The sequence below is a fragment of the Notechis scutatus genome, chromosome Z (genome assembly GCF_049901735.1).
Source record: "Notechis scutatus isolate UNSWTSFEM ecotype Mainland chromosome Z, rNotScu1.2, whole genome shotgun sequence".
Lineage (NCBI taxonomy): Eukaryota > Metazoa > Chordata > Lepidosauria > Squamata > Elapidae > Notechis > Notechis scutatus.
In genome coordinates this window covers 108912358-108934665 of record NC_142025.1, presented here as the reverse complement: position 1 = coordinate 108934665, position 22308 = coordinate 108912358, and the positions used below count along the sequence as shown (strand labels likewise).

General features: G+C 38.2%; 1 protein-coding gene across 9 annotated transcripts in view; it reads left to right on the top strand.

The window, feature by feature from the left end:
• Positions 1–22308, top strand: part of NDRG2 (NDRG family member 2) — a 40940-nt gene that overhangs the window by 1530 nt on the left and 17102 nt on the right. For 2 of the 9 annotated variants that reach the window (XM_087946644.1, XM_087946650.1), the window contains exons 1-7: positions 569–4421; positions 6720–6802; positions 10637–10681; positions 17772–17877; positions 19985–20105; positions 20204–20266; positions 21123–21183. In XM_087946644.1, coding sequence (XP_087802770.1) covers positions 4400–4421; positions 6720–6802; positions 10637–10681; positions 17772–17877; positions 19985–20105; positions 20204–20266; positions 21123–21183 — 501 coding nt within the window. In that variant the 5' untranslated portion in view covers positions 569–4399. Of the gene's footprint in view, positions 1–179; positions 324–568; positions 4422–6719; positions 6803–10636; positions 10682–17771; positions 17878–19984; positions 20106–20203; positions 20267–21122; positions 21184–22308 lie in introns of those variants that run through there. The other 7 variants (XM_087946645.1, XM_087946647.1, XM_026684233.2 and 4 more) reach the window with 5 other exon arrangements.

Sequence of the window (22308 nt, the reverse complement as noted above, 5' to 3'; positions counted from 1 at the left end):
TTCCTAGTTGAGAGTAAGGCATGTTGGGGGAGATGAGAGAATGTTCCTATTCCCAAGAGCCAGACTGGGGTGTGTTGTGCTGCCTGTTTTTGCAGCTAGAGGCTTCATGTGGATGTGCCAAAGGGGCTTGGCAGGGAGCCACTCCTTATGCTGAAACCTGTAGGCACCTGGAAACTTTCTGGCACTGGTTATCCTGTTGGCCCACAAGCATTTCCTGGTCTTGTGCTGAAAATAAAGGGAATGCTTCTCATACAAGGGTGAGTTTGCCTCTAGCCATGTTTCAGAAGGGCGTAATCTGACCTTCAGCCCCCTGAAGATGTGAGGTAAGGAGCTGATACCTTACTGGCCAAAGAAAAAGGTTGTGGGAATAAGCCAAGATGAAAGGTTGTACCAGCAACTGATTTAGTCTGTCCACATGTGCTTCCATGTGTTCCACTTGTCACATAGTTTCGATTGTTTCTATTTTACTTTTAAATGAGAGCATATTTTATTAAGGTCAGATCTGAGCTGTCACTAAACCTAGATTCGGGACCAAGAAAATTGGGACTGGTCAGTAAGTATACGTGTAGCTTGCTACAGCTTGGATGAATCATACATTTGAAATTCTTAATTCCTAAATGGATGCTAATAATTGATACCTTTGTAAATTTGGGCTAGAAAGATGAAGTCAAATGGTGCTTTTAACATTAACAAGAGGTAGGAGGTCCTTTAGGTAGGAAAGGGAAATTTTGAAGATCCAAAGCTGAACCACATTCCCAGTATCCCACATCTTAGGCTGCATCATGGAAAACAGTAGCTTCAAAGACTCCTCACCCATAGCGGATGAACTATTTAACCCAAGATCCAATGTAATCAGCTTCTCTACTCATCTTTCTATGATTTAGAGGAAAAAGATACAGTATGCATTGCTTACATGTAAACAGTACTTAATCTACATCTTGCGTTTTGTGCAACTCTGAAGGTGCTGCTCAGAGTCCTTTGGCTTAGCATATGAAAACTTATTCCTAGTAGGGCTTCTTTTGCATTTAACTGTTCAACTGGTGTGGAATGTCTAGCAAAGCAATTCTAAGCTGCATAAACTACACCTGTTGGTCTTTGGCCTCTAAGTTGAGCTGGTGGTCAAAAACCTGGAGTCCTGCCAAACCAGATGAAAAGAAGAAGAAGGAAAAAAGGAAGCAATTTTGGAAAGCATATTGGGAATGAATGAGACAAAGAAGCCAAGAAGAATTCTTAATGTCAGGAGCCCCCTAATCTATTAAGCTAGAAACAGGATAACATTTCCATTTGGAAATATGGATCTTCCACTCCCCTAGTCCATACTTTCCTTCTTAAGGAGGAATGGTGGAATCCTAATGCCTGGCATTAGTCTAGGTTTCTTTGTACAGGGCTGGGGGTATCTATTAAGTGTAGAGTTGCTACATCATGGAGCCTGGAGTTATGATTTTCTGGATGTTTGCTCTTTACAGGCCCCATTAAGGGCCCCTCAGTGGCAAGGAGCTCCTGGGGAACTGGATGGCTGCCCGAGTTCATGGTGATCGAAACAGCTATTTATGGCCCAGGAGGGAGATCCTTGGATTGAGTCCAGTGTGGGAAGCAGACATAGTACCTGAGGGAGGAGGGGAGAGAGATAGACAGGAGAAGAATGGAAGGTTGCCTGTTCTTACAGGGCCCTAAGGAGTCTACCCCAGGGCCAAGAATGGAGCAACACTAAGATGGAAGAGAGGGTGGGCTTGCAGCCAGGCAGAAGAGAAATAGCCTAGTTGCTAAGAGTGAAGGGGGAATGCTTAGTCATGCATTTGCCTTCCTTCGCTCTCCCCTCTTTTTACATTGCAAGAAGAATGCCAATGCAAAATCTTTTGTAGCATGATAGGGCATGTAAGCATTCTCTGAATTATGTACTAGGGACTGGGAAGTAGAGATGGTGGGGGGAGATTATCCATTTGGGAACAAACAGTGCTACATGTCTCTTATTTCTCTTTGTATAGGATTGGGTAGGTCCATAGAAGAGACCTTCCTGGGATTCGAATCTTTGTAGCTATAATTCAGTGTACTATCATACTAACTAGAAGTATTTGTGACTGTACAGTTCCATATTCCAAGTTTCCCTTGAGGCAAGAGGAATGCCAGTTCCATTTTTTTTTTTCAGCTGAGAAGACGCATCAGGATATATGTCTGGGTTGGCAGAACATATGTAGACACACCTCTAGCACAGTACAGTTAATCACTTTGTATTCTGGTCTTGTGCAACTTCTTGTTTTTTTAAAAGGTTTTCATAAGAAGGCTGTAAACTACTATAGATAGGTCATGACTGTTCCACAATGGAGTTCAGCATCAACTGATGATGTGCAGATATCATTATGTGATGGATAAAAACAGTCCCCACATTCAGATGGACCTTCTGCATTGTATTTAGCTATATCTTTAAGTGGGGTGCTATATGATACATCTAAAGCTCAGATACACTTCTGTATATTAAGGATTTGCACACAGAGAAATTATTTGGAATAAGGCTTTGAACCTCAATTATTTTTTAAAACCAATTAAATGGCCAAAGATGTAATGATTAAAGAGAATAGAAACTGTGACACCAATTTAGTTCTAGTCCTGCCTTAGGCATGATGCCAGCTGTGTGACCTTGGGCCAGTCACTCTATCTCAGCCCTAGAAAACAGTCAATGGCAAACCACTTCTGAAATCTTGCCAAGAAAACTACATGGACTTTTCAGGAGTCACTGGCTTGCAGCCATATAAATATACATATAAAAAATATGACCAAAAGTTTATAAGATTGCTAAATCTTATGTGATATATCTATAACTTGCAAGGTTTTGGTTAGGAAAACTAAAATTTGTTGAAGTTGGTGATATTTTGGACACATGTGTCCTAACGTAATTTAATACAATAATAGCTTACATTGCATTAGTGTCCATACCAAAGATTACTGCAATACGCGGAGAGATCATCAGTCATTTTTAGACTGTAAGTTAGAAATCATAATTGTGGTGAAAATGCTCTGTTCAGTATGTTGCATTAGTGATATATGAACATGTATGAATCAACTCTGAAGCAAAGGTAATTTGCCCAAACTGCCAAGTGAACAAGATCGATAGCTTTATTCTGGTGAATTAAATAGGCAAAAATAAAAACTGATTTAATTTAAATTTTCCATTTTGAAATGTATGTTTTCTGAATAGGTCTAAATAACCAGATGGGTATAACACAATTAAAATATACATGCTAGGTTCCACATCATATATGTGGTTTGTTTGGTTTTAGCTTGGTATGTAGTCTGAACGACAGTGATTATGGTTTATTGCTCACCAAACCATAAGAAAGCACAATGTACTAAGCCATTATTTGCTTAATTTTTGCTAGCACAAAAGAGCTGTGGTGGCACAGTGGTTAGAATGAAGTATTACAGGTTAATTCACAGTCCAACTCAAGGTTGAATCACCTTCCATCTTCCAAGGTCAGTAAAATGAGGACCCAGATTGTTGGGGGCAATATGGTGACTCTGTAAACTGCTTTGAGAGGACTGTAAAGCACTATGAAGTGTATATAAGTCTTAAGTGCTATTGCTATTGCTACTAACCTAATCAGGGAGTAGGTCAATCAGAGCAAGCTATTGACTGGTTTTAGTTTAATATTTTGTGCAATGTTTATATGTAAACTATGACTAATTGAATCATGGTTTACCATAATATGTAAACTAAGACTGCCCAAATCTTACTCAAATCTCAAGTCTTATTCTCTCTGGGAATATAGAGAAAGGATCTTAAAATGACTATACAGCATTATGTGATTTGTAAATATGTGCCCCCTGATTCCACACACTTAACTTATACTAGATTTGTCCTGCAAATTGGCAGGATATTAAATATATGTTTGGAGCACATTCCAAAATGTATGGTTGTACCTGCATATGCCATACAACTTCACCTATGTTTCTGTTGAAAGCTAAGAAAGCTAAGATATTCTAGAAATGCAAGCATTTAGGAACTGAATGTATTTTCTAGAACAGGGTGTCAAACTCGCAATGACATGTCATCACATGACAGCCACGGGCCATGAGTTTAACACCCCTATTCTAGAAGAACAAGGGAAGGGGTAAATAGGGAATCCTAAGCCCTGGAGGAGACTTCTTCTGAAAAAATTTGAACACGACTTTGCAGCTTTATTGGTCTGAACTTTTTTTGCTGTTCCAGATGGCTACTACTATCATATTAAAATCGACCAGATAAATAATAATAGGTTTCATGCATTGCTAAATGACTAATTCCAGTGGTGTTTGGAATATGCTGCAGAATTGTTATTTAAAAGAAAAAAATTGAAGAGCATTGAGGCCTCTCTTGGAATTCTTTTGTCATTACTATACAGCTGACCCTCGATGTATTCACATAATGGATCCTGCCCATCATGGTTGTAAGTCATGATAGTCATAAATTGGATCATCCACATAACTAACTGAATTTTATAATTTATTTATTTTTTTAGCTCTGGAAAAAAAAAGTGAATGAATGGTTTGGTAAGGGCTGATTTTGCCAAAAAGTAGAAGTAAATACCACTTTTTAGTAAAACCAGAGTAAAACATGGTCACATAATCATGGGATGCTACAAATAGCTGTAAATGTGAGCCGGTTGCAAGCACCTGAAATGCATTCATGTGATCATGGTTGGAAAGATGGCCATCAGAACTTCAGAACCAAGTCATAAGTAGTCCCAGGAAGGACCATCGTAACTTTGAATGGTCAATAAGTAACTAATCATAACTTGAGGGCTACCTTTATTACTCATGAAGCAATTGTTACAAGTCTTGATTATCTGCTGCCATCCCAACAATCAACACTGCTAATGCTGTGCCTCTTGCAGAGGGAGCCATGCCATTCTGTGATTCATGATCAATCTGTGGATTGCATTGGATATTTTTGTTCAAAGCTACCAAGGACAATAGGGGGCTGATTTTTGAGCACTTCTAAAAGTGCCTTAACAGAGCATTGCATCTTGAAACTTCCTGGAATATTGAAAGAGTCCTAAAACATGTCATGGCAATCTTTGAAATACAGTGAACTACAAACTGTAGTTCACTGGTAAAGTACCTTTTATTTTTATTTTTTTAAAGAATTTTATTATATTTTTAATAAATAACTCAAGGCATCAGGCCTACATATACTCCTTCCTCCTATTTTCCCCTTAACAACAATCCTGTGAGTTAGAGTTTAGCTCTGAGAGATTGAATGGCCCAAAGTTATCCAGCTGGCTTTAATGCCTAAGGCAGAACCACAGGTCAAAGTTTCTGACCCGGAGCCTTAACCACTAGACCCAACTGGCTCTTTCATCTGTGGAAGTCCACTGATTAAATTTGTGGTATTTCCAGCAAGGCCTTCAAAGATATTTTCCATCTGCAGATGAGGGGAAAATGGATATGCAATTGTCAATATCAGTAGATGGACTGCAGAGGATCAGCAGTTCAACTCAGTAGAAAGCAAGTGTTTATATTCCTATCTTATTCGGCGGGTGCTGGTCACTTGCCAAGGTGTGGCTGTTTATATGAAATCATGCCTGATTACATAATGAGAGGGTCTAGATCTAGGAGATTAGGGTTGACTTCTTCACCTTTGTTGTGTTATCCTCTCTCAGCTTCAGTTCCCCTATCTGCAGAAAAGCAAGATAATTTTCTGTACAAATGGGGAACAGAAAACCATTTCAATTCCACAGAGTTAAAACCCCACTCAAATCAAGGGAAAGTATCTCAAACACATCACAAGGTCACAGAACACCAAGCATATCAATCTGTCTACAAAACAGTCTAAAAGATTTTTTAGCCCTTAAAAGGCTGTTATAAAAAAAAAGATTTTATTTTGGAGGTGATAGACTGAGAATGAATTCAAGTTTGTTTTGGAGAGCAGCCATAAACAGCTTTTCTCAATCTGACACTTTTCAGATGTTGTCAGACCACAGCTTCAAAACTCCCAAGAGCTGTGATGGCTTGGGATTTTGGGAGTTGTAGTCCCAGCCTAGCTGGAAGGTAGGAAGCTGGGGAAGGCTGATCTTAAAACAGTATAGATGTATACAGGAAAGGGCTAGAATTAAACTTTAAAAATTAGATGAAAGATTTGGCAGTTTTCAAAATTACTTGGATTCTTTTATATGTCCAATGTCTCACATTTACTGTGAAATTAATGGTTTCAGTGCTGGTTTTTAACATGCCCTGTTAACACTTTATAACATGTTCATAGATGTACCATAGTTCAGAAGATGTCTATGAGCAACTAAATGTTGCTTGTAGTAGAAAAAATACATTTGATGAATGGCAGGATCCACATCTTTGTTAACTTAAGTTCAAAGCAATTGGTGTTCATACATGCATATTGAGTTCTTGATTATTTAGTTTCTTGGTGATGTTTTTTCTTCCTGGGGATATTTCGTTACCTGGCTAGGTAGCATTGCAGGGCAGAGCAACTAGTATTCTGGACTGTGGATATACCTGACTGATTTAGCATTCACTTGCTGTTTGGCAACTGAATGAAAGACTATGCGGCCACATTGGAAGGGGTTATATTTGGATAGCTACATCTTACCTATTTAGGTTAGTTCTAAACCATATGTGCAGCCATCATTTGTCATCAAGTGAGGGAGAATGAAAGTGACATCACCCAGTCAATGGTTCATTAGTATATAATTTCCCCAATTAACATATCCCCTGATTGTCTTTTGTCCCAGGTGCCATGACAGAACTCCAGGAAGTGCAAATCACTGAAGAAAAGCCACTACTGCGAGCCCCGGGAGCACCTGATCCAGGCAGGGTCAGTACAAAGTGGGGGGTTGGGGGGGGGAACTGTCTCTTCCCGTTCTTCTGCTGCTGATTTTTTCCCCTTCTCATCAGCATATTTCTAAATTGTATCCAATTCTGCTTCTTTCCATCTTTACCAGTCCTACTTCTTTGCATTCATAACTGCCTTCTTTCAAAACCTACCGCATAGGTTTATCATTCTGGCAATAGTTTTCCAGGTTTTTGAGCTGCAACCATTTAAAATAGAGACACCAGAGATTGATGTTCTGTGTATGCCACCCTTCTTTTATTACTAGCTAAAAATTTCCTATGTCAAGTTGCAAATTTTCTAGGCTCAGATCCATGCATGGTCGAATGCCTGTCTCTTTAAAGGAAAGGTAAACAATGCATGCTTTTCTTTGATATTGTTGGCTTGCCATTCTCATCATTCCTTATCACTGGTCATACTGTCTGTGGCTATTTGGCTACTTGTTGGTCATCCTTACTTTGCAAGTCTTAGAGGTGAAGATGTAACAGCTGTTATGCTCTTATTGGAAAATGATCAAACCTGTATCTAATTCCCCAGCAGCAGTAGGTAATAAATTATAATTGTACATCTAAATATAATTCTTAGCTGAGACAAGAGAACCCGAGATCGTCTTGTAGTTGCTGTACTTCAACAACCTGTAGTCCCTACTAAGCAGGCCAGTTGGTGAAAAATGAAAGGCAATGTGATTTAGCATGCATCTGGAGAGAGACAAATTTTCCACATCCACATAGGTTTTATACAATCACTGGAATCCTATCAAGCATGATACACTAATATTCCTAGATTATTTTGATGCAACATTAAAAGATTAAAAGCTACTTGGAAATACTGTTGTTAGCTGATTAGGAGAGAGGAGAATCAGCTTGACCTATTTGTTTCTTTAACAGCTATTTTTGATGTATAGAATTCGGCAGATAAAGCTTTCTGCAGCCCAGATCAGTGTTTCTCAACTTTGGCAGCTTGATGATGTATGGATTTCATTTGCCAGAATTCCCCAGCCAGCATGCTGGGGGCTTGAAGTCCACACATCTTCAAGTTACTGAAGCTGAGAAACACTTGCATATAGAGTGACTTGCACATCATGACTATTGAAGACTCTAGTACAAAGCCAATGGGGGGGAAAAGTGGCAGTTGTTTTTCCAAGCAGTTGTTAAGGGCACTGCCAGGAATTAGTGTAATCAATCTGTCAGGGTCCTGCTTCCTCAAGGCCTACTTTTAATTTTCCCTGGAACTTCCTTTTTGGTATTAAAGCATTCAGCCAATGACAATAATAAGGACAAAAGGACATATTCTAATTGCCTTGTGTTCTTCCAGTGGGGAACAGCAAATACTATATACACAATAATGGCTGGCTAAGAATTAAACCTCTTATTGAGGGGAACCATGAAAGGAGAAAAAGATCCTGCATGTTTCATAAGACAGGATATTTCAGCAAGTTTTTGGCATACCAAATTTTCTTAAAGTTTCGACTCAACTAAGAAAAATGCAGGGACTCTATCTCCTTTCACATCTGAATAAACCTACATCCTTCAACCATTATCAGTTTCTAGTATAATTATTGCTAAAGGACACTGAATAGACTTGATCCTTAAATAGTGGTATAAGCCTCCAACCTTGCTAGGTGCTTTAAATTGATTTTAGATAAGAGATACATCTATATATGATGATTGATTGCAAGATGAATATATAGGGACAAAGATTTTGAAGCATATAATAAAGCATGGCTGAAAATAGCAAATGTTGAAGAAGGTGAAAATCCAGAACCCGGTGTGTTATACACCATTCTTTGAGTTCTTGGCATGAAATAACATAAGCACAATAAATAAATGGAAGTGCAATGCTTGCCCTTCTCTGTTTCCAACAGTGGAAATTTTGCACATTGTTGTAATGCTGTTGGGGAAGATCAGTAAGTGAAACATAATCAGCCTTTTGAAATCTTTGGGAGTTGCATAAACTAGGAGTGGTAATTTAAACTTCTTTGGCAGACCCCTTCTTCGAAAGATTCCCTATTAAAATATATAATAATAGTTAGTTGCCAGCAATCGGGCTGACTCTTCTGACAAATTTGTCTCATTGGGAAGTTCTAAGTCATTTGTCTGGGTCTGCAAAAACAGAAAAGGAACCCTTTGATCTTCCTGACCAAAGTCAGCACTGCAGAACTTTTAAAAATGTTGTTTTTTAAAGGCCAATTCTGAAACATAAGATATAAACATGCAGTGTCATACATAGGGGAGGTTTTAGCAAGAAATTCCCTTTTTAAATGAAAAGAGGTTTATTGGGAATAAGTAATATATGAAAACTAAGCCAATAAGAATTCAAGGTAAAATCAGACACAGCCAGCCTTACTAAAATAGTTATTATCTGTCTATAGGCTTCAGCATATGTTGACTGTTTAATTGGACAAAAGATAGATTAGAAAGAGAGTCACATGAACCTGATATTTGGATGTTGTTAGGCAGGTTTTCCTTGCTACATCTTTTCTCCTTTTCCATGAGTGCTATTTTTGTTATTACAAAATGTCAGTAGGAAAGACATCCTCTTTAGAAAGGTTAAGCTTTCTAAAGACTCCATCTCTGATATCATAGTCCAGCAAGCCAATCAGGAAATTATAATCTGGTACCTGAACTCACTTTCCTAACAACCCAGTGAATGGATGGCAAAGTTGCTGAATAATTTTCACAAAGTATGGTATTGTCCAAAAATAATTACATGGAAGAGGTATTTTTAAGAAGAAGAAAAAAGAATAATTCTATTTAGGCATCTCAATGTGAAGGCACTAGATGTTTTATATGTAACATCGGGTGCACTTCAATAGTATCAAAAATAAAAGGTTTGTCTATAAATCACTATAAATCATGAACATGATGCTATATAATATTTGATGAGGTTTAAAATTACTGCAATATCTTTGTAATCAATAGCCACATATAGTAATTGCTTATACATGCTGTTACAAAGGAAACCTGTTTGGAATTACTAACTTTTCATTTCTTAGTTCAGTTTCAAGCCTTTTTTTTTTTAGTTCTGTGATACCTATACAACTTTAAAGGTACAGGAGTAACCCCATTACTGAAGGGAAACACTACATACTGTATACAGAGCATCCTACTAATTCTAAATAAGGCAATTTAGCCATTAGGAGAAATAGTGCATAAGAATTAGTACCATTCATTCCCAGCAGTGGTTCTTGAATCCAGGGCATCACCATAATTAATAATAGCAGATGTTCCCAATATGTCATGGGACATGGAGCTAGGAGAACAGTTAGTGCAGACACACAGCTTGCCCAGAAAAAAACAAAGACAGCTGTGTTGGTTCAGGAGAGAGAAAAATAAAGTCCAAAATCCATACAAGAAGGGCATCAAAAACTATGCAAGCATTTGAATTCACCAAAACTTTAAACCAGGCAAGGTGCTACAAAGACAACAGCTTTCTCAAAATAGAATGCATTGTATTTTTACGTGCAGCTGGTCTGTAGTCATATAAGCATCACAAAGAATTAAAACAAGCAGGTTTTCCTCTTTGCCAATGACAAGCATTTGGCCTCCTCAGTTGAGCAAGTTGTTAAAAAAAATAAACTGGAACACACACATTCTTGTATTCATATGCTGCAGCTCTACAGTACAACTGCTTTCTAATGAATTTATTTGCTGCTTGCAACCCATGCTGTTTTTTTAAGGATGCCAACGAATGACAGAAAACCTGCACTCTCTGCTTCTTTCTCCCCCACCCTTCCCCATAACTGATTCTTCTTCCTCTTACTTGCTACCTTCTTGCCCCCTGTCTGTCTCTTCCCCTTCCCCCTTCTCTGTGTTCTAGGATGCTGAACTGATAACAGCCAAACTTCTACAAGAATATGGCCAGGTAATACTACCATGCCATCCTTTCCATTTTACTCAAAAGGGCAGAATCCTCGCCTCCCTTTGGCTTTCAGGAACTTCTAACTTCAGAAGAAGCCAAAGGGTCTACCAGTGTCCATTCTTTCTGCTCTTCTCCCTCAATTGAGAAAAAAAATGGATACAAGTAGACCCAGTATTACAGTTATCACCTGTTTTCTTGAAGGAGGAAAAGTCTACTTTTCCCCAGCCTGGTATTTGCAAGGAAGGAGAAAATTGTTGTCAGATAGATAAATTGTAATGGCTGATTCCACACAAGGAGGGAGAAAGTGAGGAAGATGTAACCAAAGGGTTTTTCCTCCTTATTTGTACTGGAAGATAGAAGTGCAACCCGTCTGGGTAAACTCAGCAAAAGCAGTGACTCTTTGTTCAGCAGGAGATATTCCTGGAACAGAGATTACAAATCAGGAACATTTTTAGAGCAGTCACTTTTTTTCTGGCAAGACACTTTTGCAAAAGAGCCAACAACAAGGTTTTCTGCGTAGCTTTGTCTTTGTGCTAAGAAAATGGCTTTATGCTCCGTCAAATCAATATTATCTGTTCCAAAGATGGGCAAACCGGTTGGGAGGTCTTCATTGGTGTTTGCTTGGTTTTTAACCAGACCAAAAATGGTAACTATAGAGAAATTATCCACTGCAAACTATCATGCATTATAGACTGGGAGATACGGAGTTCACAAATTAGTTGCCATCAATCCAAGATGAGTCAAAAGCTGCTAAAGATGGGCGGCCACATAAATCTTTCATATAAATAATAAATAAATCAGAAATTCTAATCTCTTTCTAAACTGTAAGCAAAATTAAAGACCTGGGTCTCAAACAATTATCCTGCTTTATAATTGAGAAATATGAAAGTAGATGGGTAAGCAGTGAATATGAGGTTAGTGATGGCAGAGACTGCTTTTAGTTTATCATATTTCCTACCATTTATGCTATTTAAACTCAGGTCTTCTCTGCCTTAACTGGTTCAAATATCACACTTTTATAAACTATGTGGTTTATTAGTTTTGGCATGGATTGTTATGTGAACCCAGCCATTGAGGTTTATAAGTTATGATTTATGGGTTTAGTGTGAGGTATGAACTTAACTATTAGTGGCTTGTTCTGCAAATCATGGCCTATCACTTTTTTAAGCTATCCACAGACTGATAACAGCTCTTTTTGGTTTCAAATGAGGCTTTCTCATCCAAGAGATTCAAAGACCTCCTATAGTCCATGTGGTTGCCCTACCATAAGATTTTCCTTTCCCCCAAATTGACCCATTTTGCATTATACCAGAGCTTTACCAGACAAACAAAACTGAAGTAACAACTCTGCACATAAATCCTAACTTTTAGCAGCCTGTTTTTTATTTGCTATTGCCACATTAGTATAAAGGTAATCCTCAAATAACTAAGCAGAGTGGTTTTTAAGTGCATTATGCTCAAGTTTATGTCCTTTTTGCCATGATTAAGTGAATCACTGCATTTATAAAGTGAATCACACAATCATTAAATAAATTTGACTTCCCCCATTGACTTTGCTCGTTGGAAGCCATCTAGGAAAGGTTGCAAATGTTTTATCACATGCTCCTGGGAGACTGCAACCCATTGTAAATCCATGCTGGTTGCCAAGCACTTAAATTTTGATCACATGACTATAGGCATGCTCTGACAGCCTAAAGCCTGAGGTCAGATGTAAGTCCCTTTTTAAAACTAAGTCAGAAAAATATCTGTGCTTTGTTCTAATTATAGCATTTCAACCACTACACTTACTGGCCATCTATTTATTAGCCAGAGAATATAAAGTTAACTTTCTTGCTTTGGGGTATTATCATAAGTAGTACCATGAATTTCAACCTTAGCAAATTTCCTCATCATTCAGGTTGCCAAATGTTCCAAACACCCTTGCTTTTGTGTGTGGCATCTTAAGCTGAGGGCACCAGTACGAGACTATGCTTATTGCTTCCCTTTATCCCTGAATATTAAGCAGCTTTGAAAAGCATAGGAGCAGCAGACTGAGCTGTTAATCGGTCCATTGGCAATTCTGATGCGCCATCATGCACCTGTTGCAACACCTGCCTGTCATGTACCTAAAGAGATAATTGCTTAGTCATGAACCTCTTGACTGCACTAAAGTTATCATATGGACTCTCTTCCCTCATATTTACAAGAGAAATATTTACATACAGAGTTACAGTATGGTTACATGACACTGCAGATATTTTTTTAAAAGAGGACAAGAAAACCTTTTGCCTACTTTGGATAACAATTGGTGATTTCTCTTTCTTGTTGTAAAAGTTTTATTACATCATCTAACCTCCTGCGAGGTGAGCCAAGCCCATGCTTCAAACTAGAAGAGTGACCCTTGGCTGCAGCAACTTTATAAGCAAATGCTTATTACTTTGAACTGTTTGGCCCTCTTACATTCACATTCCATCTCCTGAACTCGTGGGTGAATCCAGGAGACTTGGCCCCCAAGCTTACCAGCTGTTCAAATCCTGTTCAGTCGGTTGCACATTTAGTTTTATTTATCATTCCTTCAGACAATAAAATGTTTGCTGCTGAGAGCTAGCAAAAAAAAAAATAGAGTGATAGTGATTTCATTTTAGGTTTGGAGACAAAGCAAATAATTAGCAAATCTAAGCATGTATACAAACAGCTGAACCAAAAACTAAGCTTATTCAGGAGCTCCAGAATGTTAATAGCTAGTTGAGAAAGACAAAAAAATGAGGAAAGAAATAGGGAGGAAAAGAGTTCGGAGAAAACATAACTAGGATTTGGATAGGAAGAAGAAAAAGTTAGAATACAGCACAAAATTTGAATTTATGTCCCATCCCTTTCGTTTAAGTATGACAATTCTGTGCAAGAAATCAGTTATGGCCTCCCTCCAAGATGGCAATGAAGCTTAGTGTTGGCTTTGGGTATTTACTTAGGATCAGCCTTCCATTCTGAAGAGAAGCACAGGAACAAGCCAAGCCAAACCAGGTTACTGCTGTGGCACTCTTTTAATCCCCCACCATGTTTCAAAGATTGTCATTTGAAAAGGGCTCTTTGGGAAACTCAGTTACACCTTGGGTAGACAGAGAGGTAGGTAGGCTGCAAAGAAGAAGAAAAAAATCACACAATTGTAGCTATCTTGACTTTTTTTACTTACTCTGTGGACATCCCTATGAGTGGAATCAAATAATTTAGGCAACTCCAGTATGTGCTTGCTAGCAAAACTGAGTACATTCTTTTGCCTCTTCTGATGCTTGTTTCAGCAAAGGAAGGGAAACGAAGGAGAACCTGTTAGAATTGCTGGCAGACCATCTTTTGCTATGGAGACAGAGGGCCTTTACTAGCCTCACCAATTTTGCCCCTATCTGGCTTTTCTATTTGTGAGGAAATGGCTTCCTTGGACTTGATGAACCTATGCAGAAGGGCTGCCAAGGCCCCTGCCAAACTGTCAGCAGATCTGAGGCTACCCCTCTAGAATTGCTACAAAAGTAATAAAAACTACAACTGATAAAGCAGAATGCAGGAGAGGCTATAAAACAATACAAGATTAGATTACACTTCAGTCCTCTAACAGTAGCTGATATAATGCATCCAAAGAAAGGCAGGAGAAATAACTTTGTAATTACTCGTGTCAACATGGAGCGGTTTTTACCTGTCACCTAAAATACTGCTGAGACCAAAATAAAACTGCTTGAAGAGACACAAGTTTTCATAAATGGACAGGCCATTAACTGGGAAGGGGCTCTTGTAGACAGAATATTAGAACTGCAACTTTTCTCACTGCTGCACATTATGGATTCCAGTTTTTATCTCTGACCATTTTTGTTCAGGCTAAAGAAATAACTGACCCATTGAAAGGAACACTATTGACCTATTTTTAAAAAGTTCCAGGGGGAGGGGTGGTCTGCCTGTAACTTTACAATCATGAATATTGTTAGGAGCTTCTGTGGGTTGTGTTGTAGATATAAACATTCAGGTTCCCCACTTTGATCTTCTCTTGATGTTGGACAAACAGTGCTTCAGGGCACCATTAAGTGCCAATACCAGAAAGTTGTCTGGGTAGCCAAATTAAATAAAATTGCTGTTTATTACCCTATCAAGTAGGAACTGAACACCATTCCAGAAGTTTCAGAACATGTTTGTACATCTTATTAGAAAATGGGCCAAATATACAGGGTTGGGTCAAATATGCAAATGTTACGAGTTCTTCTCTTTAATGCTTGAGGTTTTCCACTACGTGGTTGTTCTCCTGCAGCACAAATTCATCCAAAAATGGATACAGGTTGCTTATGTAAGCAATAATTAAGATACAACAAGCCTGACAACCCATAATGCATAAGTAGTGGCCTATTTGGCTTGATGGAACTATGGTCAGGTATTCAATCTCTACTTAAAATAATAACCATTATTTTCTGCTTGTCTCTGGGAAGTCATGCCTCCTGCCAATTTATCCCTTTTCTGTAGAGTAGGTTGGATTGAGCTGAGTCAACAGAGAGCTGGAATCTATGTTTCTTCAGTCAGTCAAACACCTTACCCATTATATAAGACCCTATGCTTCTAAAAAAAAGGGAGGAAAAAGCTTTAGTTTTTACAGTAGCTTCTAAAAAAAGAGGGAGAGAAAAGTCATTAGCCACAATGCACAATACAGGTAGTCCTTGATTTAGGACTACAGTTGAACCCAAAATTTCTATTTTTAAGTGAGACATTTGTTAAGTGATTTACACACACACACCATTTTATGACCTTTCTAGCGAACCATTGCAATTGATAAGTTAGTAACCCGGTTGTTAAGTGAATCTGGCTTCCCCATTGAGTTTGCTTGTCAGAAGGTCACAAAAGTGATCACATAACTTTGGGACACAGCAACAGTCATAAACATGAACCAGTTGCCAAGCATCTTAATTTTGATCACATGATCATGGGAATGCTGCAAAGGTTATAACTATGAAAAATGGTCATAAGTCACAATTTTCAGTGCTGTTGTAACTCTGAACCATCACTAAATGAATTGTTGTAAATCGAGGACTACCTGTACACATTGTGTTTCATTTGGTGAGCTTCTCTAAGGTTATTCAACTCAATCCTTGAGTTCCCAATCCTTTTTTTAAAAAAAAATTGTGACTCCCTTCCTCAAGAAACTCATTACATCTAAACTGTCTACCTGTCTTCTGAACTGCTTTGTTCATTTTCTGCTTTCACTCCTTTTCTTGCCTTGTGTTATTTTGGTTCTGGAAAGAAATATCTTTGGGTGCCAAATGACACAGCCCTTCCCTGCTTCTCCAGTTGCTTTTGAACACATTGAGTTCACTTGTGTGCCATTAGAGAAAAATCTTAGCAGGAAGGGCTGGGAGAATAAACAATGAATTTAAAGCAAAACAAAACAGAACTTGATTGTTTTTCATTATTGACCCAAGTCCTTCTCCGGGCATTATGAAAACTACAAGGTGGAAATGGTCTGTTCTCCCTGATGAATTGAGCACTTGTTCTGAAATGTGGTAGAATAGACAACATTAACAAATGCCAAGCAAGACTTGCTCTGAAAGTCACACTTTCTAACCTGCCAAGTCCTTCAGCGCACAGTGTTTTCAAGATAGGTTTTACAGTTACAGATTATATTTATATGTTATAAATTTAATATTTATATTGAAGGATGAAAACTGGCATAATATGGACCTTGAGCTGAACTCCAAGTAAGAATAAGCAGAAAACGAGCTATCAGGAACCATAAAACTTAATAAGTATTACTTTTTACCATAGTATCCTGAAGGTTGAAATCCCCACATCTTAAAAGTTGCTGAGGTTGAGAATCACTTTTAGTCAAAAAAACCATGTCAAAACAGAAGTTTATACAGCTACGGTATTGATGTAATTGTTTTCAGTGTGGATACAAAATTCCAACAGCAATGGTTTTCATTAAAATAAAGGCTTCTGGAACCAAGGTTCCATCCCTTAAATGGAAATATAGATGGTGAGAAGGAAGCAGGAAAAGAAATACCAGTTTTTCAGCTGTCGGGTAGGTAACAGGACAGTGCAGCTCATAGATAAGGAATAATGCTGTCTTTTAGAGATAGTCTTCGACTTACAACTGCAAATGAGCCCAAAATTTATGTTGCTAAGTGAGACAGCTGTTTTGCCCCATTTTACAGCCTGCCTTGCCCCAGCTGTTAAGTGAATTTGATTTCCCCATTGATATTATTTGTCAGAAGGTCAAAAAAGCTAACCACATGACCCCAGGATACTGCAACCATCATTAATATGAGTCCGTTCCAAGGATCTGAATTTTGATCACGTGACCATAGGGATGTTGCAATGGTTGAAGTGTGAAAAACAATCATATGTCTCATTTTTCAATGTCATTGCAACTTTGAACAGTCACTAAACGAACTGTTGTAAGTTGTATCTATGCTATGAGAACTTCCCTTCAACACAAGATCTTTTAAAAATTAAACTTTTAATTTAGAGATACAGAAGTATTCCATTATGAGTTATTTTGCTTTCTTTTCCTAGCAATTTAACTAAACTGAACAATTGGAAGGAGGCAAATGTTATATGGATAAGCAGAAAACATTTTGCAAAATAAGCTAATTAATTCTGCAAAAGTCAGTATTTTTTTTACATTTGTGTACAGTAATGGCTTCTTTTTTATGCAGACACTATATTTACCTAGCCTCACATACATAACTGACTTGACCCGGAGTAATGTTTGAACTTCTGCCAGTTCTGTGTTGTCTTTTGGCTCCAAAGGACTTTTTCCCCCAGCATGTTATTTGGCTTTTTTATATGGAAAAGCTGTAATTGATGTAATTGGGTTCCATAAGAACATTTTTTGTTTGTGTGTATAAATGCATACAATCTTCATTTACATAGAATTTGGAACATCCAAATTTGTTGGATCCCATATCGCAGAATGAGTGCTTGTGAACATGCAAAGTTTTCTCAAACACTGAAGGTCTCACCAATCCTCACAATTTAACTTCTCTTTCTGTGAATTCAGGATGATCCTCATTGCAATTACTCACAAAGGGCTAGGATCTTTGCAATCTTTCAGCTGTTCATCTTAGTCTTTCTTCTTCTTCTACAGAAACACACAGTGGAGACACCTTATGGGGTTGTGACCATCACCATCCATGGGACACCCAAGCCCAAACGTCCAGCTATCCTCACCTATCATGATGTGGGACAAAATCGTAAGATCAGAACATCCACTTGGTTGGGGCTGTGGGTGATGGGAAACAGGGAGTTTCACAGTTAACACAATTCATCAAGAGAGTATATAGAACTTCAGTAAAACTCATATAGCCTTAAAAAGATCTTATTCTGGAAAAATCCCAATAATTTCTCATTTGGCAAGGTCAGAAACTTATGTATGTATATACATGCAGTGTTGACTTTGTGTTTTATTAAAAGCTCAACTAAACCACAATTCCAAGTGGTAGCTGAGGGAAAGTAATGGAAATAGAAAACAAGTTCTTTTGCAGTTTATGACTACATATTGACATGACCTATATATACAAATACAAATGTATATCTGAATTATTACAAATTGGAGAATTTAATGATTGGAACAATTTTTGGTCACTGCTATTATTAAAGAACTGGGATTTAACTTGGAGCATGCTGCAATTTGACCTACCACACTAAACTATCAAACCTAGGCTGCAAAAGTATAGATAAGGAAGGAAGGAAGGAACGAAGGGGAGAGGGAAGGAGGGGAGAGGGAAGGAAGGAAGGAAAGAAGGAGGGGGAAGGGAAGCAGGGAAGCAAGAAAGAAAAGAAGTCTCTGTGATCCTTAGTAAGATTACTGTGCCTTCCTTTGATCTATGGATAATGTTCTACTTTCTTCTGCCCTCTGTCTGTATTCTCATTTGGATAAACCTACCTCTGCTACCAAACTAACACTTAGTAACACTCCAGATTTTCAGATCTGACTGCTTGATGATCTTTGAATGAGGATATTAGGCAGATGATACTGAGTCTGCCTCCCTGCATGCCTCTCCAAAGCTGTTGTCTACTGCACACTGCAAAAATTCATCCAGCAGCATGCAGTAAAATATGGAGATATTAAGGAAAAAGAATGAAGTGCTGCCGGTTGAATTTTCCCCTTAGTTATCACTTCTTATCTTAGCAGCTAATTTTCCATCCCCCTTTTCCTCCTTCTTCCAACTGCTAGAAGAAATTAGCCACTCAATAAAAGAGGTAAACAGAAGACAAAGGAAGGAAATGAGCTGTTCTTTCTCTATCGTACATAATATTTTTATTCCATCTGGCTATTTCTGCTTATGGGTTAGGAAATGTTCAATTTCTCAGCAGAGATTTGGAACAGTCATCGTTAAGGCAAGTGTAATGTCGAGTCAAAACACGTGGTTCTCTCTTTGGAAAATAGAAACAATAATGTTGTCTCTCATAGGATTGTTGCGAGAATTACATGCATATTTTATAGCATTTATATTCTTCCTTCCACAATCAAAAAGTTTAAATCATCACAAAATGTGTTTGCAGATTTATTGAAGGGTTGTTGTTTTTTTGCCCCTTTCACAGCCTCCACTCAAAATTAACAATACCAGATCTGAATTGCAAAAGAGCAGGTAGCCACTAAGGGGCAGAAAAGAGTTACAGAAAGACAACTTGATATCCTAACCAAAAGTGCAATTCTAAGTTTAAAAAAAAGAAAACTCAAATTTTATACCAATTTTCTTCAGTCCCATACCACGTGTTAAGCCCTCTCTTAGAATTCAGTTGCATCATTTCTGGAAGACCTCAAGTTTAGAAAATGTTGCTCCATCACTTGCTATTTTTTAAAAAAAAATGTATTTATCCTTTAAAATTAAAATTCCAAATTCAAACTCTGATATATTTAAAAAACATTTTCAGTATGATTTGCAGCCTATTCTGCAGTTCTCCGTCCACCCATTTGGTTGAATCTTCCCTTAAGGCTTCCCTCCTTCCGTTTTTCTTACATGGAGGCATGGAAGGTGCCTAATTCAGATTTACCCACTCTTCTGAACATTTTGCTTTCTTGTGAAATGTGTTTGTGGCAAATATTGGAGCGCTTTACATATTTCCTAGATGTTGCTGAATACTAGAGGATGTATTTCTTAATAAACATGCAGAAGATTGCCTTGTGAAGCAAAATATCATAGTGGCACATTGATTAGCACCCATGAAACTATGGCTATTTCCCAAGCAGGGCTGTCCCTGTTTTATTAGGCCTTGCCCTTCTGATGGCATGACCACTTGCCCTTCTGCAGCCTGACACCCCCTTCTTCTGTCTCCTCATCCCCACCCCCACCCCAGATCATTCGTGCTTCGACACTCTCTTCCACTATGAGGACATGCAAGAGATCATAAAGAACTTCGTGGTGATACATGTGGACGCACCTGGCATGGAGGAGGGGGCCCCGGCCTTCCCTCTGGGGTGAGCCTTGCAGCCTCCATTCCTGCCCCACTTGCAGTGTTGGGTGCGAAGAGGATCAAACTGTCTAATGCAGCCCCTATTCTCTCCTACCTTTCTAGATATCAGTATCCTTCTCTGGACCAGCTGGCTGACATGATCCCCTGTATCTTGCAATATGTCAAGTGAGTCTGGAGAGGATGATAGGATGTCAGGACAGGGAAGGAAGTCTTGCTTTGAATTTGATTCCAAAATGCTTATTTGGAGGATGTGAAACTGAAAACATATCTGTCTACAGCTATTTAAAGCAGCCATGTCTTAATATTCTCTGTCTTCTTATCTGAGATCACATAGCAGCTGCAACTGAATAATCCTGGGGAAAAGGTGGCTGCTTTAAAGAGCTGAAGACAGATGCTGTGTTCATTCGTTGAGGCATTGCACAGCTCTACCATCTGGTATTTTACTGCTTGTGAAATATAGATATAGTAATTCATCAGAAGATTATTTAGGGGCATCTTAAAACCTGATGATTGATTATAAACTAAGTTGTCACGATGAGCCCTATGTATTTAAAATTTTGAGTAATTACACTTATAGGTAAGACTACAGTTTCATTTTTCTTAACAGAGGGCTATTTTAAAAATAACTGTGATAAGTCTGTTTTAGGGCTTATGTTATATCTCAGAATGACTGAAACTGAAACAATGATACCCAATAAATGGGTATCTGAAGCAACAATAACAAAAATTCTGCAGCTATGAGGCTTCTCAGGCTGTAGATGCCAACCCATATTATGTAAATAAATAAATATAGACAATAGGAGAGAGTGACAAAAAATGGAAACAGTGGTGGTAAAATTACACAACCTGTGACAAACACAACCTGTGATATTTCAAACTGCGAATACTTTAAAAAAAAAAAGTACAAAATCAGCAAGTCGAAAACAAATTTTGAAAATTGTTTCTCTACCTGAACTTCATTGAAGAATCAAGGCTGCCCCTGTTCCACTGCCCTTTGCAACCTCTTTTTTCCTTTCCACAGCTTCACCAGCATCATTGGAATTGGAGTTGGAGCTGGAGCATATATCTTGGCACGCTATAGTGTAAGTGAAATAGGGCCTAGTATCTGTCATGCAGGCAAACATGTTCTGCATGCCAAAGGGGCATGGTCATATCCTTAAGTCAGGGTGACTTGATCATCTCTGAAAGTCACAAGCAGATCAGGCCTCTGAGTGGCTGGGTTCCTGACTATAACAGGACTAAGTAGGAAAACAATTCATAGTTTAGTTCACTTTACTTTATTGTCATTGCACCTCATACAATGAAATTAAATACCATATTCAGTGTACATTATGACTATGAAAATAAACACAAACACACATCCTTCACATTCTATACAATGAATTGAAAACCTCTGATGTTGCATTAATATTGCAGTATACAGTAGAATTCAATAGAGTTACTTCCCTGGGATAGAAGCTGTTATTCAGACTATTTGTCCTTTTTATTATCCTGTACCATCTGCCAGATGGTAATAATTAAAAAAAGGGGGGCCAGGATGAGATGGATCCTTGAGAATGTTTTGAACTTTCTTAAGGCAACGAGAGTGGCTGGATTCCTGACTAAGGAGGAAAACAATTCACAGTGAGGTTTTTAGTTGTATGGTATTCAGATGGGTCAGCTGGCAAGGTCTTGCCTTGTCTTGTGTAGGCGAACAAATCCAGGAGAATCCTCAGTAAAGATGGCAACTGAATCTTATTTCTCCCATGGGTGTCCCTGAAAATTAGTTGCAAAGCCCAGAAACTAAGGGTTGAATTCAGTGGCTACATTTTCCATCTTGCCAAAATCTAGTTATATAAAACTATATCATGTTTTAAAAGGTGAGCTAGATGTGTTTCAGTTACTGAAACTTAGTCAACAAACCATAGTTTAATGACATATATAAATCTAACTTCTGAGTTGAATTAGATTAACTACTATAATTCTCAGGCATAAAAAACATATCTCTCCAATTATCTCTCATGTTATCCTTGAGCTAGCACTTTTAAAAAAATACAACAACCATTTGAAGTAGAGTACATATTGAGTTTCATGATTGAGTGGGGAATATGTCAACCTAGGTTGCCCCAAGCCTAATTTGATTCACTTAACACTGCCTCCTCTAAACATAAATGTTGTTGCAATAAAACTGTCACTCTAGTGTTTAAGAGGTTTTGATAATTGGTATC